The sequence below is a fragment of the Esox lucius genome, chromosome 4, assembly GCF_011004845.1.
Source record: "Esox lucius isolate fEsoLuc1 chromosome 4, fEsoLuc1.pri, whole genome shotgun sequence".
Lineage (NCBI taxonomy): Eukaryota > Metazoa > Chordata > Actinopteri > Esociformes > Esocidae > Esox > Esox lucius.
In genome coordinates this window covers 14,389,738-14,405,168 of record NC_047572.1, presented here as the reverse complement: position 1 = coordinate 14,405,168, position 15,431 = coordinate 14,389,738, and the positions used below count along the sequence as shown (strand labels likewise).

The 15,431-nt window shown below is 40.8% G+C and overlaps 2 protein-coding genes across 13 annotated transcripts in view; one reads left to right on the top strand and one right to left on the bottom strand.

Moving 5' to 3' along the window:
• The window catches only part of LOC105024396 (rho guanine nucleotide exchange factor 9), a 66,974-nt gene that overhangs the window by 1,065 nt on the left and 50,478 nt on the right, over nt 1-15,431 (bottom strand). For 7 of the 12 annotated variants that reach the window (XM_029119323.2, XM_029119324.2, XM_029119322.2 and 4 more), the window contains 3 exons: nt 15,136-15,204; nt 335-705; nt 55-207 (listed from right to left, as the gene is read on the bottom strand). In XM_029119323.2, coding sequence (XP_028975156.2) covers nt 55-207; nt 335-705; nt 15,136-15,204 — 593 coding nt within the window. Of the gene's footprint in view, nt 1-54; nt 208-334; nt 706-10,136; nt 11,867-12,733; nt 12,802-15,112; nt 15,205-15,431 lie in introns of those variants that run through there. The other 5 variants (XM_013133482.4, XM_013133488.4, XM_020045913.2 and 2 more) reach the window with 3 other exon arrangements.
• On the top strand, nt 2,330-5,209 carry LOC105024395 (ankyrin repeat and SOCS box protein 12). The gene is made up of 5 exons (XM_010894324.4): nt 2,330-2,418; nt 3,324-3,483; nt 3,667-3,849; nt 4,197-4,725; nt 4,978-5,209. The coding sequence occupies exons 2-5, from the start codon at nt 3,361-3,363 to the stop codon at nt 5,109-5,111; spliced, it is 969 nt and encodes a 322-aa protein (XP_010892626.1). The 5' UTR covers nt 2,330-2,418; nt 3,324-3,360; the 3' UTR covers nt 5,112-5,209.

The following is a 15,431-nucleotide window of genomic DNA, read 5'->3' as shown; positions in this document are numbered from 1 at the left end:
TGAGGAGCCAGTACTGTATGGGAAGTATGACTTCCTGTGTGAATCTCTGTTTACCCTGTTGCAGAGGAGTGTCTGCAGTCTTTCCTCCAGTGTGGTCGCATCTAATTGAGTGGTCTTACTCCTGATGAAGGTGTCCAAGGATAGGGCTGCCTGCTGCTGTATACATCCATGACACACTGTTGGGTCATGCAGCTCTGTGTTTACAGCCTGTAATACACCCCCCCCCCCCCCCCCCCCCACACACACACACACACACACACACACAATTTAAATGATTTAGCCAGTGTTTATGCTCAGTTCAACAATTAAAGCCTGTGTACAAATATTAATTTACCCGTGTCATCTCCTTTGTAAAAGACTTGAGTTTCAGGACGGATATAAGCTGTGGAGGGACTGGGTGGGACGAGATCCTCTTCCCAGATCCTGTGGGTTCTTTCTCTTGCTTTCTCTTGGACTGATCTTTTTTCCATCTGTGCATTTCTTTTGTAGTCTCTGGGTTCTGTTTTCTGCAGACTTGTCTGATCATCCTCCTGCAGTAGGCCTCACTCTGCAAACAACTCTCCTCCCCTTCCCATGAAGGCTGCTTTCTCTCCTCTTTCCCCCTCTCTTCTCTTGTCTTCCCTCCAATTTCTGCATTCAGCTGATTGTTGACTTGTGTTACCATTTTCCGGCAATAGATCTCCAGGGCCTCTTTCTCCTCCATAACTAGTTTCAAAATAGAAAATGTTCAATCTGCCAGAAATGCACTTTCAGTCAAGCAAACCATTTCAGACATGGTGCGTTAATTGATTATGAGGTTGACTTAAACGATCTAATATCACGGACGGCCACAATGTAATACAATTTTCAGAATTTTCTGATCGACTAATGGACAATTCGTCTCTTTACCATAACAGATGACGATATGTATTGCTACTGTATTGCTTCTGACAGTAGTTCTCTAAAGTAGCTGTCTAGCCTTACAGAAGATATTTGCAAGCATGAACTGTTAGCACATCCCTAAACGTAGTGTTTTAATAGGCAACTAAAATCTTTACACACCGAAAACCCGCAGCGTCTTGTGTGTGCAACACTAGAACAACATAGCAACCATTTTCTTCTTGCAAGTTCAGTGTTGCCAACAAGGGTCTTTACTGCCATCTAGCGTTTTGGAGTAGGATAGATGAAAGTCTAGATATACATATATATATATATACATACATATATATAACCTTAATTTTGCTATGTGATCTTGCTTAGTTACATATGTCATATTTTAGGGTATTATAATATATTCTGTGTACAATATACGGTATACCCTGCATACATTCCGATTTTGGGTAAAAGGCAGGCTTAACAATTTCAGGTGTACTATGAGAAATCCGCCAAACTTTCTGTTACTGCTTACAAATCTCAAGCCCCCATTTGCACATATAATGTTATCTAAGCAATTAAACAATGGGGACATGAGGCAATTTCTATTCCCTGTACAAGAGGTAACAAACTTCCCCGCTCACAATGCCTGGAATGTGTGGACTCTGTGGGCATGCGGGATGAATGCCATACTCATAAAATGCAAAGGTTTGCATTATGGTTGTGTGGGTGGTGCTGGGTTAGGCAGTGTGAACAGCTGATAGTCTACAACAGCCTGTGGCAGTCAGACAGCTGCAAACAAGCCGTAAACTAGATGGAAGTGGCAGTGTGATCTATACACACAGTGTTGATAACAGGCCCGTGATGTGTAAACATAACGCAACACAAAGCGTGTCTCTGTCAGTATTTCACTGCCGTTCAAATGGGAAACTGCAGTTTGTTTTTCGCCAAGCTGAACTGAAAATGCTGTCAGTTTTCACAAGATGAAACGAAAATAGACTGGTTGTAAGGAAGATTTCAAATAATTAATGTACCCTCTTTCACCATGTGATCTGATACAGCTATAGCGGAGGAATGGTATTCCCATTACAGAATTGCACGTTTACTTAAGATGCAGTGGAATGCTAAGGCCCCTGCTTGCCCACCAACCACACTCATAACCTGAGTGTCACTGTCACTAGTCTATCACCCGTGGAGCTAATTATAACCCCCTGCTACAGCTCTCCAAGAATGGAAGTGTAGGTAGGTCCATCTGTGGGTTTAAAATTAGCCCCCTAACCTCCAGCCACACTCTGCTCATTCGGACAGAGACACACACACACACACACATACAGACAGACATGCCTGGACAGAGTGTGCACATACACACACATACACAAATTCACAAACGGCCTGAGCTTCAAGACCCCAGTCCCTGTGTGGATACAGCAACACACTCCTCTTGGGGACTTCTTCCACGTGACCAACCGACCATGGCCTTTTGAAAGACTGGAAAGTGTTTACAAAAAAATTTCCTTATTAACTTTGTTGTCAGAAAGATCACTAGTTGGAGACCCAGCAGATGAGGTAAGTGGAAAGAATTGTTAACTACAATTGCTGTGTGTCTCAGGGTAACTATAACAGGAGGGAAATGGAGCTTGGGTTAGAAATCTGTTGCCTTTTATTATAATTTTCATTATAGTTTATTATAATAATTTCTAATGTTTGAAACTGTTTTCCACGCTGTCAGTGGAAGACAACAGGAGGACCACAAGCCGATACCGCATGTCATTTTCTTTTGGGCCCTGAAGTTGTTGTAAATATTCTTCAACAAATGAATTAATTTGTGTATTTCAATTTTGTTGTTATGATTTTGAAATACAATATATTTTATGGCTTATTTGTGGTCTATTCACAGTCTACATAGAATATGGTATTTATTCTGACCACCAACCTTCTACTCTGACAACTGAATCTGCCTACCCTTGTTAAATGTTGTCCTACATAGCACTGTCTATTTCAAGAAGTGATCATCCCATCTGGCTTCCAATAATGAATTCACAAATTTCTGAGAAAAAATGCACTAAATTTGATATGTGAATGTAAAGAATATGAGAAAAACACACAATCATCCCCAGTGCTCAAGAGGCCCACCTATTCCTGTCTATTATCTATTCTCTATCTCCATCTATTCTGGTCTATAAGCAAAGATGAGCCTTGGCTGGAACAATCCCAGTTGGTTATCTTGGTAATGGGAGCTATCAAAAGCTATCTAGAGCTTACAAGGCTCTGGCTGTCCTCACAGGAGAACCCTTTTAATAACTCCTTTGTGTTCCAGGCAGAAACCTTTAGGAACCATTTTTTATAGAGTCTGATTTGGTATTGTGACTGTGTCCGGTGCTGGTGACAACACCACATTATTTTATAGGGATGTAGTCATTTAATAATTCTACCCTCATCAGTCTCTTCCTTCCTCTCCTCTTCCTCCTCAGATGGGGGAGTTGTAACTGTTAAATACATCCCAACAGTATGGTCCTAGACAGTACCAACACATTCACCAACTGTCTCATGATGAGTCTGATGGATGTGTCTAAGATCTTCTCTCTGCTTCAGCCCAAGGAGGAGGATGAGGAAGACAACGAGCATGGCCAGGTAACCCATCATCTATATAGATGCTTTGTCTAAACTCTCTATGTCCAGTATTAGCCCGGTCCCTGTGCACACCATTTTACCCAGGACTTGGCAATAGCGCACAAACAGATCTGGGACCAGGCTAGGACAACAACAGACCAAAATGGATGGAGCGAGGTTGATAAACCCCAATGTCTTGCCCAGGCTTTGAATCAGGCAGTGAGCAGTGACGACGTGGCGATGCTGACTGAGCTACTGTCCCAGGACAGCTACCAGAGGTGCATCAACAACAGAAGTGGCTGGGGGATCCCTGTCACCCCCCTTCGGACCGCCGCAGCGCACGGCCACCTGAGGTGCCTGGAGCTGCTGCTGAAACACGGGGCGGAGGTGAGATAAGCTCCCAGAATACTTTGGGTTAGCTTCTCAGACCCAGATGCTACTTCCGTCACAGAATATAAAGAACTCTGTACCCAACACTAACCATACCCACCCACCCACCGCTTAGTACACAGGACTCAGGGACTTTGGTGCACTACTCTCTTTGCACTGCATTTTGTTGTACTATACTTGTACTATTTAATGACAATAACGCTGGATCCAATCTAATCTAAAGATGTGGTAGAATGCAGATTCATTCACACCGTGCTACCGTGCTAAGCATTGTTTTGAGTGCTGACATATTTAAGTCAGGCTTTCTAAATGAACACGAATGTTGACCGCTTGTCTCTTTCCAGGTGGACAGTCTGGATGTGAAGGCCCAGACCCCACTGTTCACAGCGGTCAGTGGTAAACACCTGGACTGCGTCGTGGCCTTGCTCAAGGCCGGGGCCGACCCCAACGGCAGCCCGCACAACAACTGCTCCCCGGTGCTGACTGCCGCCCGCGAGGGGGACGTGGAGGTCCTCAGAGAACTGCTTCAGTTCGGGGCCGAGGTGGACGTCTGGCCCAAAGTGCCCGAGTGGGCCTCCAACGCTACGGCTTGCAGAGGACCCCTGTATATATCTGCTGTGTATGGACACCTGGATTGCTTTAAGCTGCTGCTTCTTCACGGGGCAAATTCGAACTATAACTGTAAGTCGGACAAGATGCTGGCCAGGATCAAGCAGCCCAAGACGGTTCTGGAGATGTGCCTGAGGTACGGCTGTGGGGTGGAGTACATCCAGCTGCTCATAGACTTCGGGGCGAATGTGTATCTGCCGACATTGATTATTGATAAGACCACCAAGCAGAACGAGGCTGTTGTGCTGCTGCTGAAAGAGAGAGGTGAGATACATTTTGTTAGACATTTCCTTATTAACTTTGTTGGCAGGAAGATCACTGGTTGGAGACCCATCAGATGAGGTAAGTGGAAAGAATTGTTACCTACAAATGCCGTGTCTTTTCACAGTCTGTCATTGGCCTCTTTTGATCCAGGACTGCTTGATGATTAATTGATCATTTACATTTTACATGGAGAATGTTTTGCCATTTCACTCAGTCCACTGAATTATCAAGGCTCTTCTGTTTTCTTTTCAGTCTGTCCAAAAACATTGATGTCACAGACACGGCTAGCGATTCGCCGTTACCTTCCCGTGGTCAATAAGATGGCATCCATAGACAGCTTGGACATTCCCCAAATACTGAGGAACTATCTGAAACACATCACCTGACCTCTAACTTCTGGCCCCTGAACTTTGAATAGTTATGATACTGTTACGTCTCAATTGTCTAAAGTGGATTTCACTGTTTCATCTCCACTGTTCTAAAACACAGGTTTGGTGACAATAATATGGAGGACCATTTCTCCAAAAGTGAAACAAAACTAAAAATGTCAGTGGCTATACTATGGCAGAATGAATCTTGGCTACTACAGTCAGTATTTTTTACCTTCTGAGTTTATTGAAGTCCTGTGTTTGGTTTTTATTAGATGTGTGAATAAAATGTGATGTTCTTTTCTTTTCTTTTGTTTGCCTTTGAATAAATGCTTGTTTTATTAGGATGCATTTATTTATTGAAAATTAATCTCTGTGATTAATTTCAGCTAAAGCGTATCATTGGAGACCGTATCGTCTGCTGAAGCTATGGTGAATATATCGCCCCCTCTCGGTCAGTAATATGAGTGCAGCTCACGGAGCTTCAGTGCAGGAGGAATGTGTAAAACCCTGAGTAAGCACTAGATGTCATACCACCACTGTAAATGTATGATATACCACCACTGTAAATATATGATCTGTTGGAAATCACTGCTGCCTACATGCAATACATTTTAATCTAGCTAAAGACAATGACTCAACCCTTAACTGAATATGTTATTTGTTCTTTCTTGTATTATGAGTAAGCTTACTTAAGGCTGAAGTTCTCTCACAAGGTTAATGCCCGGGCTGGATCAGTTTTGAAACACTAAGGATATGTGTGTTGAAACTCAGTCAGTCATAGGAGCAGCATACAACAGGGAGTGGACATGGCAACTCTTGAACAGAATCATTTTTACAGACAGGATATGATATCAGATTACAGGATGAGGATTTCCTGCTCAACATCCCCATTGACTTTAGGACACAGTGCAGCATATAGAGGTTTTAATTTCAACAAAAGAACAGTTATATCAGATATGGTTACGTTTTTACAGCCAAATATAACATAAATCCCAGTGATTTTTGATTACATCAAAACATATACATAGACTCATGGACGCTCCTCATTCACAGTTTTGAATAGGCATTATTCAGTTTCAGGGTTTTTCTACAACAAATCAAAACAAACATTATCTAAGGTCAGTGAAAGAAAATATATATTCTCAGTGTTTGTTCTGTACACGGCGATGACATTTGAAACTGACAGATAAAATAGAAGTCATAAAAGCAGAGTCCAAAAAACCCGTCTAGATAGCAAAGTGAATGTACAACAAAGAGCCGAGTAGGTCTAGCTACAACAAATTGTGACCTGTCTTGTAATGTGCTTCTTTGATGTTTTGATTAGCGTCCAGTAGTACCCTGACTGTTCTGAAACCACATAGTTATGGAGAACTAACTAGAGATAAGAAACAAGGATTTGCAATGACGCTGTTTGCTTTCCAGTTGGTACCCTTTTTACTGTATGATGCACTACTTTTGGTCAGGACCCATAAGGCTTTAGTGCAATATAAAAGGAATGAGGTGCCATATGGAAAAAAAGACAGTGTATCATATGTATTATGGCTGCTACAAAACCCCTCCCTTCTTTCTTCCTTAAACAAGAACAAGGCCAACAAAAGAATCAAAGGTGCCCATGCTTAAATTAACAACAGACTGATGTTAATTTCCAAATAATAAACCATATTGAAGTTCATTAACACTGTATGTGGGACATCACCTGGGTTGTAAATAGCATAACTCCTAATGCAACTCTCACAATCAATGGAAATTATTTAATCCGTAGGCCTGCTGGTTTGGATTAATATGAATAGATCCAGACAGCCTTCCAAAGGCCCTGGTCAAAAGTAGTGCACTATACGGGGAATTCAGCGCCATTTGGGACACAGTCATTATGGTCATGTACTGTAGAACTCCCTCAAACAGGTTTCTTATTGGTTCAGCATCCATGGAAAAAACATGAACAGTGGATACACTTAATGATTTGGTTCCGTGTTGCCATAGAAAAATGACCTGTTTCACCTCTAATCTGTTTTGCAGCAGTGGCAGTGCTATTCTATAAAGAGACACGGCACAGTAATAACTGGTCAAAATGACAAATTAAAAACAAGATTTCAGTTTTCTGTTTATGGTTTAACCATCCATCAGTAAATAAGTGTATGAATACTACAGTATGTCAGTGAATTCACATTCACTACTGTTGTCTGCCATGACTACATAGAACCCCTTGAGATAGACAAACAACATGTGTCCAGAGTAAAGATAAATGCCTAATGAAAAAGGAAAGTTCCAGATTTGAATAATGGTAGAACGAAAATCTAGCTTTTTTTTTTTTTTTAAAGGAATCTGAGAAAGACAAAGACGTCTTTCATGTGTCATGCTGAACTCTGGATGCCATGAACAACATGCGTCTGCGTGGCACTAAGGGCAAACCAAAGGGCACTCTACTCTATGGGGCACAGTCAAAAAAGCAGTGCACTATCAAGGGAATAGGCTGCATTTTGGGATTCATTCTAGATACCAATGTTTAAAAATGACCTGTCTTTTATACAGTATGTACACAGTGTAGCTAGCGGCTAGAGGTCAACATGATCGTTCTATCTTCTCTTCAGTTAGCTTGTCTGTAATACCTTGAATTTGGGGGGGAAAAAGGAATGCAAAGAAACCAATCTGACCTTTGTATCCACTCATCTCCCATCTCACGTCCCTTTGAAACCAACTCTAGGTGTGGGTGTTCGTTGGGAAGTAAATGCACCAGTCAAGCACCCTAACCAGTCATGGCTCCGAGACCAGCCACTCGGCTCTTCTCTGTGTACAAACAGGCTCTCCACCTACTACCAATTCTCATCCTCATAGGTCTATCGACAGCGGACATCAGGTCTGGGCGACTCAGGCTCTGAACACTCTTGGATAATGTCCTACCTGGATCGTTGCTCCTAGCAGGTGGCAGGTCTGCACCAGATGCTGTGACTACTGCCCCCCCCCCCCCACACCTCTTTTTGAAAGCCAGTTAGCGACATCTCTGAGTCCCAGGCTGATTTATCAGCTTGGATGTAGGGCTGCACGATATATCGTTTCAGCATCGACATTGTGATCTACGCATCAGCAATAGTCACATCGCAGAACGTGCGATTTAGTAAGGTAAACATATATCAGTCTACAATGTATATTTTATAACACATTTCGTTTCTGCACTTAGTTGAAATGCAGGCTCTCTTTGCGCGTGACGCAATAACGTGCGAGGAACAGGCGAAAAAATTTAGAATTTGTTTGCAAAAAGAAATTAATTGTCAATTACATGGAAATATTTCGGCTACAGACAGGATGATGTTGACCAAAAACAGGTACTTTTTCCAGAGTGCCTTGCAATTGCTGCCACAACACGACCTATTTGTTCGATCATTTAAGTGCAAAGCATCAATCTCCAAAAAATCTATTTCGGATGCATTTGCCTGTATTACATCATACGATAAAGGTTCCAATTAACACGGTTACCAAAGAGGGTTTTAAAATCATGATCCGTTTGCTTGACAAACGGTATTTAATGCCCTCACGCAACTATTTTTCTCAAGTTGCCATCCCAGAGCTGTACAAGAAATGCAAGGCACAAGTTGAAAAAGAGCTGTCACAAGTGGAATATTATACAACAACGGACTTGTGGTCCAGCCGGACAACGGAGCCCTACATAAGTCTGATCGTACACTTTGCCAACTGCATTTTCCCAGAGGATCATACAAGTGAGAACATCGCAACAGGGATGAGGGAAGCTTTAGCAGATTGAAGCCTAGATGAGAGTCGTCTAGTCTGTATAACAACAGACAATGCCGCGAACATGGTGAAGGCTGCACCTGAACAAGTGGACCAGATTGCAGTGCTTTGGCCACATACTGCATCTTGCAGTTGGTAGGTAATGCCCAATTGCGCAATCACATTTACTACTGTTGCTTAACTATTACTGTTACATATTATTACCTAGCAACCTGTTCTGAAATACGAGTTTCATACTTTTTAATTGTAGAGGATTGAGCTGGGGAAGAATGAAGAATACATACTGTCAGGTTGATAGCCAAAGCTCTTTCTGAAGAATTTTTTTCATATCGCAATATATATCGCAGAAAAACAAATGATCGCAATGTCTGTTATTTCCAATATCGTGCAACCCTACTTGGATGTCACCGCAAGAGCAACCCCAACAAGACGGAGCTGCTGTTCCGTTTGGCGCAGGCCTGCCTGATGGTCTCTGTTGCTTAAGACAGCTCCGTTTTATCAGCCTCGCACAAAAGACAATAAATAACATTAATGCAAATCCATACAAAATATCTCCAAAAAACCAATGGGTCTGTCTGCGTTTCCACACACGTAGTAGAAATGGGCTAGAGGCTAGTACGGTACACTTGTATACATTCACTTACTACTGCCATTACCTCTTAAACTGAGTTATTCATATGGTATGTTCTATATTGAACATCTAGTACTGCATTAGGTCTTTAGTGATGCTAGTCTGGGGGAGGGATATACCGTCATGAGTTTAAGATTAGCAGTGTAGCCAGATGATGTCAGAATCCCAAATGGCAGCCTAATTCCTATATATGGTGTACTTCTTTTACCAGGACCCATTGGTCTCTGGACAAAAGTAGTGGACTATTAAGGGAATAAAGTTAAATTTGGGATGGAGATCTGTAATGTTTCAGCTTATCTTCTAATAATGGCAAATAAAGCGGAGACCAATCTGGAAACCAAAAGCTAGTCCGTGTCTCGCAATCATTCAACAAAAGCCTTTTAGAGATACCAGGAATCAAATAATCAATTTTGAACTTTTCTTTACTGAAACATAAATTACACACCATACAAATAAATTCTAAATGATGTTTTCTTCAATAATTAATTTATATTAATTGATATTAACAAATGACATAGAACTATATAATATTTGTTTTATATCACACTGTAGTGAATATCAGAAATACAATGATATATCACATTGCACAAGTTGTAATACTGTATTTGATTTCCATCAACTGGTATGCTCTTATATAAAACTAGTTTCTGTATTTCTGGTCTAAGTATGAATATTCTATGTGTACACTTTATTATGGCAAATAATTGATATGACAGCTTTGATGCACTTACATTCACACATTGAATGAACAAAACAAAGACCTACTGCTATGAACAGAAATATCCAGTGCCTCTCTACTTTCCAAAACCCTAGCCCCACGGAAAGTCACATCAGAGCTTGAAAACTGAAAACAGCGGATTCCATCCCAGTTAGTGCAGTATTTAAAATAGTGTAAAAAAGGGCAAAAAACTTTATGGTTTGTTGTGCTTTTCTCAACATATGGAGAAGAAATGAGAGGCTATAAAAAACATTGTCCCTTTGTGAATGTTACTTGAACTGCGTTTTTCATCTGTCAAATCATTTTGTAACTCCTGTCAAGTAATCAGCTGACAGACATTGGTCCAGTCAGGAAGACAGGTTAGACAGAGAGACTGACAGGCATTTTACCTGCTTACAGCTCACTTCTCAATACAGCTTTATTTACTTAATCTATTTCAACTGCTTGAAATGATTCACAGGCACAGGAAACCCTTTTGTGACCCACAAGCGGTCTCTGCGGTGAGATGTGTTGATGATACCCTGTCAACAGTTTTGAAGCGTAGTAAAACATGTTAATGTTGTATTGATGTTATGACTATTGATTACCCTGCCCTGTCCTTATTTCACAGATAATGGCTGGCTAGCTGAACCTCATCATTCAAAAACACAGTCAGACAAAGGACAGTAGGAGAACAGAAACAGGGCAAAGACAGACCGAAGAGGATAAAGAGCCAGGGAGCTGTAGAGAGATAAAGACAGAGAGATAACGAGAATTGAAGAGAGAGACAGAGAGATACGAATGGAGCACAGAAAAGGTCTGACCAGTCTTCGATCACCTGCCAGTCAGGCTCTGGTCCCTATTTAGAGCATCCTGATCCCTATGTAGTGTGCCAGTGCAGTGTACAGGGAACATAGTGCCTTTTCAGACAGCCATGCAAACAGCTATATAATCCTCACACACACACACACACACACACACACACACACACACACACACACACACACACACACACAATAACAGATAACAACTGTCATCTATACACAATCATTCTGTACGGTAAGTGGACTCAATAGTTCTAGTAAAGGAACATTAGTCTTACTTCATATAAAGAAAAAAGCAGGGCCTGAAAATGAACAAATAAAAGCTATCTCCATGAATCCAGGACATTCAGATGGCGATGGTGGGGTTAAGAGGTGTAGTAGCAGATTTTCAGGGTACGTTACAGTATAGTTCAGTATGAAACAGTACTCTCAACTGGAAAAGGGAATCGTCGGAACTCGGAACTAACAGTATAAGTAGAATTAAAGTGAAGAACATGAAATCCATAGCGGTCCAGTCTTCAGGGTGAAAACTGACAATGAAACAAATAAAACATCATTGGTCCTTCTATTAGTGGTTCTTTTTTTTTATCTTCTTCAAAACAGGACAACGACGTACAGTAACCACGTCCAAACATTTTCGGGTCTAGTGCTCCTCAGAAAAAAATAGATGGTCCTTGGAAAGAGTCTGTGTTTCTCTATTTCTTGAATGGTGCTAATCTAGTAAAATTCTTGTGCCAGAAAGGAGCCTGGCCTCGTTTGGATTGACTGAATTCAAAAACCTCCGCTTGTGCCAAGTCCTCTGCTAGGTCATACTGTCCCGGGGGTAGGGGGTCCTGGGGAGGGGGGTAGGAGGGGGGCACCGACCTGTTCACACCTGGAAGGTAGGTTCAGGAAGGGGGTGGGCAGAGATAGCAGAAGGGGTGGAGCGGAGAGCAGAGACGGAGAGGGGAGAAGAAAAGCAAAAGGGTGGAAGGGTGGATAGCCAGAGAAATACGGGCAGTATTAGATCAGCAAAACAATGGTGTAGAACACAACATCAAGTCATGCTATCACAACAAACAGGCATCTGCGACTATGCACTAACCCATCATTGTACTATTACAATCGACATGAGACCCTTCCATGTGATTTATGATAATATGATGATGTTGGGACGATGAAAAAGGCTACAACTCTACTAATGACACAAGGGAGAACTAGAGATGCTTTTCAATCAATCCCTGAATCAGGCAAATAGGAGGACAAGGAATAATAACAGTCTTCCAGCACAAACATGAAATCAGGCATTTTCATTGGTGGAGGAGAGACAGTGTTATTCTGGCTTTGCTGATTGGGTGTTTGATTGAATAGCACTCTAAGACTATGGAAAGCAACAAGGAGCGATCAAAAGAGATTTAAGAACGAAAAGCTGTTGAACTACAATCTACAAGCATCACATCTACTCCACAGCCACTATCATACTGTGAATAATCAATATTTGATTATGGAAAATTAAAAAGTTGCCATGGCATCTTGGAAAAGACAGTGTCCATATTGTGGTGTTAACTAATAATTGACACTGTTATTCTATGGAGATTGATTCATCTTGGAGAGCTGTGAAAGTTCAGAACGATAAAATATATTCCACATCAACATGCTCCAATGCCACTGGAAATTATATTAGCTCTGATTTCTTATCAGTTGCCATGGCATCTTGTTGCATTGTCTTCTAAAGTAAATAGAACTCTAAGGAATAATATACCTTTATCATTTTCAAACCATGTCCATAAAACAAGGCCCTCTTTCTCAAGATGATATCTAACAATGAATCTGAAAATTCAAGAGGAGTACTTCACCTTGTGCCAACCACATTACACACACAACACTGACACAAACCAAACACACATTGCACAATTTGGACACACACACACAGACACACACACACACGTACACACACACACACACACACACACACACACACATTCCACTAGACTAGGGATGAATCATCTTCACATCTTAACATTAGAAATAACATAGAGTTAGTTCATCTCTGTTATGATGCCAGTGCTTATCATGAAACGTCCAATACAAAACAGACCACAACAAGTAAACAAATGCCAAACACAAACATCATCCAACTGTTCTTGTTTTTCATATGTTCTGCATTTTATTTCAGAATTTAAAATAATTAATCATTTTCATGCAAATATCCCTCTGTCTTTTCATAGGTGTTTAGCTGTTCTCTAAGCAGTTTCCAAATTTCTTGGTATCTATGGAAATCATTTGGGTCTACTTTTGATGGTTGAAATGATTTATTAATTGATTTGTAAAGGTCTGCATGTGTGATGAAGGTAAAGGTTTGTGTGGTATCTATTTATATATGTAAGAATATACAGTATATTCTGTGTACAATATAGACAGTGCCTTCCAGAATATTTGGTATGCTATGTTTCAAAACTACCTTTGAAAAGATATTGTTGTTTATCAGCTTGACCGTACAATCAAATAATCATATACTGTAAATATAACCTTAAATTGAGTGAACATTTAAAAAAATAAATAGAAAATAGATATGTTGTTTTTATTAAAGAGATATACATAAGTTGCACCCTTATAATATTGTAGGCAGAAAAAATCAAATTGGCTCACAGTGTTTACTGCCCCAGGCTATAAAAAGACACCCGCTTGAAAATATCCATCTACACGACTGGGTCAATAAGAAGGAAATATAAAAAAATGGGAGCTGTGATGAACCTGCCTGGAAGAGGACATGCATAATTTACCCCACGCACAGTGAGAAGGTTGATTCAAGTGACAAATAATCGTTGAGGATCATAGTTGGAGAATCGCTGGAGTCAAAACTACGATTAGACACCTCTATACCAACATTATTATTGTTGTTGTTCAGCACGGTTGCCAGAAGAAAGCATCTGCTGTCACTAAAGCACAAATTTAAGTGCCTGATGTTCAGTAAATGTCATTGGAACTTCGATTTAAACAGGTTCTACAGTCTGATGAGGCAAAAGTTTAGTTTTTAGCATCAAGCAACTGAAGTGGGTTTGATGTATAAAGAGCCTTGGTCATGCAGAAAGAAACCTAATCCCCACTGTGAAGTATAGGGGTGGATCTGTGATGTCGGAGGTCTATTTTACAAATAATACCTCAAAATCCATGCAAACATTGTCCTTTGACCATAGAATCAAGCTTTCTGCATGGAACAATGTCTACAATCCCTTTCTATGTGTAGGGGATGATTCAGAGCTGTTATCTTGGCAAAGGAAGGCTGCACAAAGTACTAAATGTAGGGATAGAACTGTGACACGCATGTTTTTGAATAAAATAATTATTTGTTGATGATTACTATTTTCTTTTTTTCCACTCAATTTAAGGGTACATTCATGTCATAGTATGAGTGTATGGTCAAGCTGATAAACGACGGTTACTTTTGTCAGAGCCTTATTTTGTTCATATTTACCTAGGGTGCCAATAATTGTATGTAAAGGTCAGTTTTCAGGAAACTCAAGAGAAACATGTTTCTCTAGGGCGATATGAAATCTATTACATTGTTCAGCATAGTGCAATTGAGGTTTTTGCAAGTTTCTTATTATGTGTTTCACTGTCAAAATCATACCTATTTAACAGCCAAAAACCAACAACGATAAATGTTGGGAGAAAAATGATCCAGAACATTTATTTCTGCGGTGTGCAGAAGTGTTTTAATTGCACGCGCACTTGCAAGACACTGGTTTATATAAGCTGTGTTTTTGTATAATACATGTGATAGCAGAATTTGAGAAATCACTTCTGGATTGATGATCATGACACCATTCGGCCAGGTAAGAATGGGCTGCTTTTTAGCACGAAAATAACAACAGTGTTTTTTCTGATAGGGACATACAAAATATATATGAATGCAGCAACACTGAGCCTTGCACATCTAACATGCCTCTTATCCTGTGCTGCAAGAAAGTAATACCAGCTAACTGGGATCACTGACTGGACATTACAGTTCGGCTACACAACTTAAAAGGAAGTACAATCACATTTGCTCACATGTGTGAGGCTGGGTAAGTAGACAGCGATGAGAAGACAGGGTGTCAGAGAGAAGAGAGGGGAAAGGAAAGAAAGAAAGGTAAATCACCTGGTATCTTCTGGTTGTCTCACCTTTCTGTTTAGCTACCTTCCTCACGGTCAAGGCTGCCTGGCGCTTCTGGTACTCAGAGATCTCAAACCCTGCAACAGATCATCATCATCTATGTTAACACTGCAACACACATTGTCAATCCTGCTACAGTACCCTCAGTGTTAACACTAGAACACAGAGGGTTCCCCAAGGAAGCTCTAACAATGTTACCTGTTGACACTAAAACCCATGGATCCCATTCTCTATGTCAACATTGTAACACAATGAACGCAACCTCAGTGTATACCAGAGGCGTCACTAGGATCACAACACATTC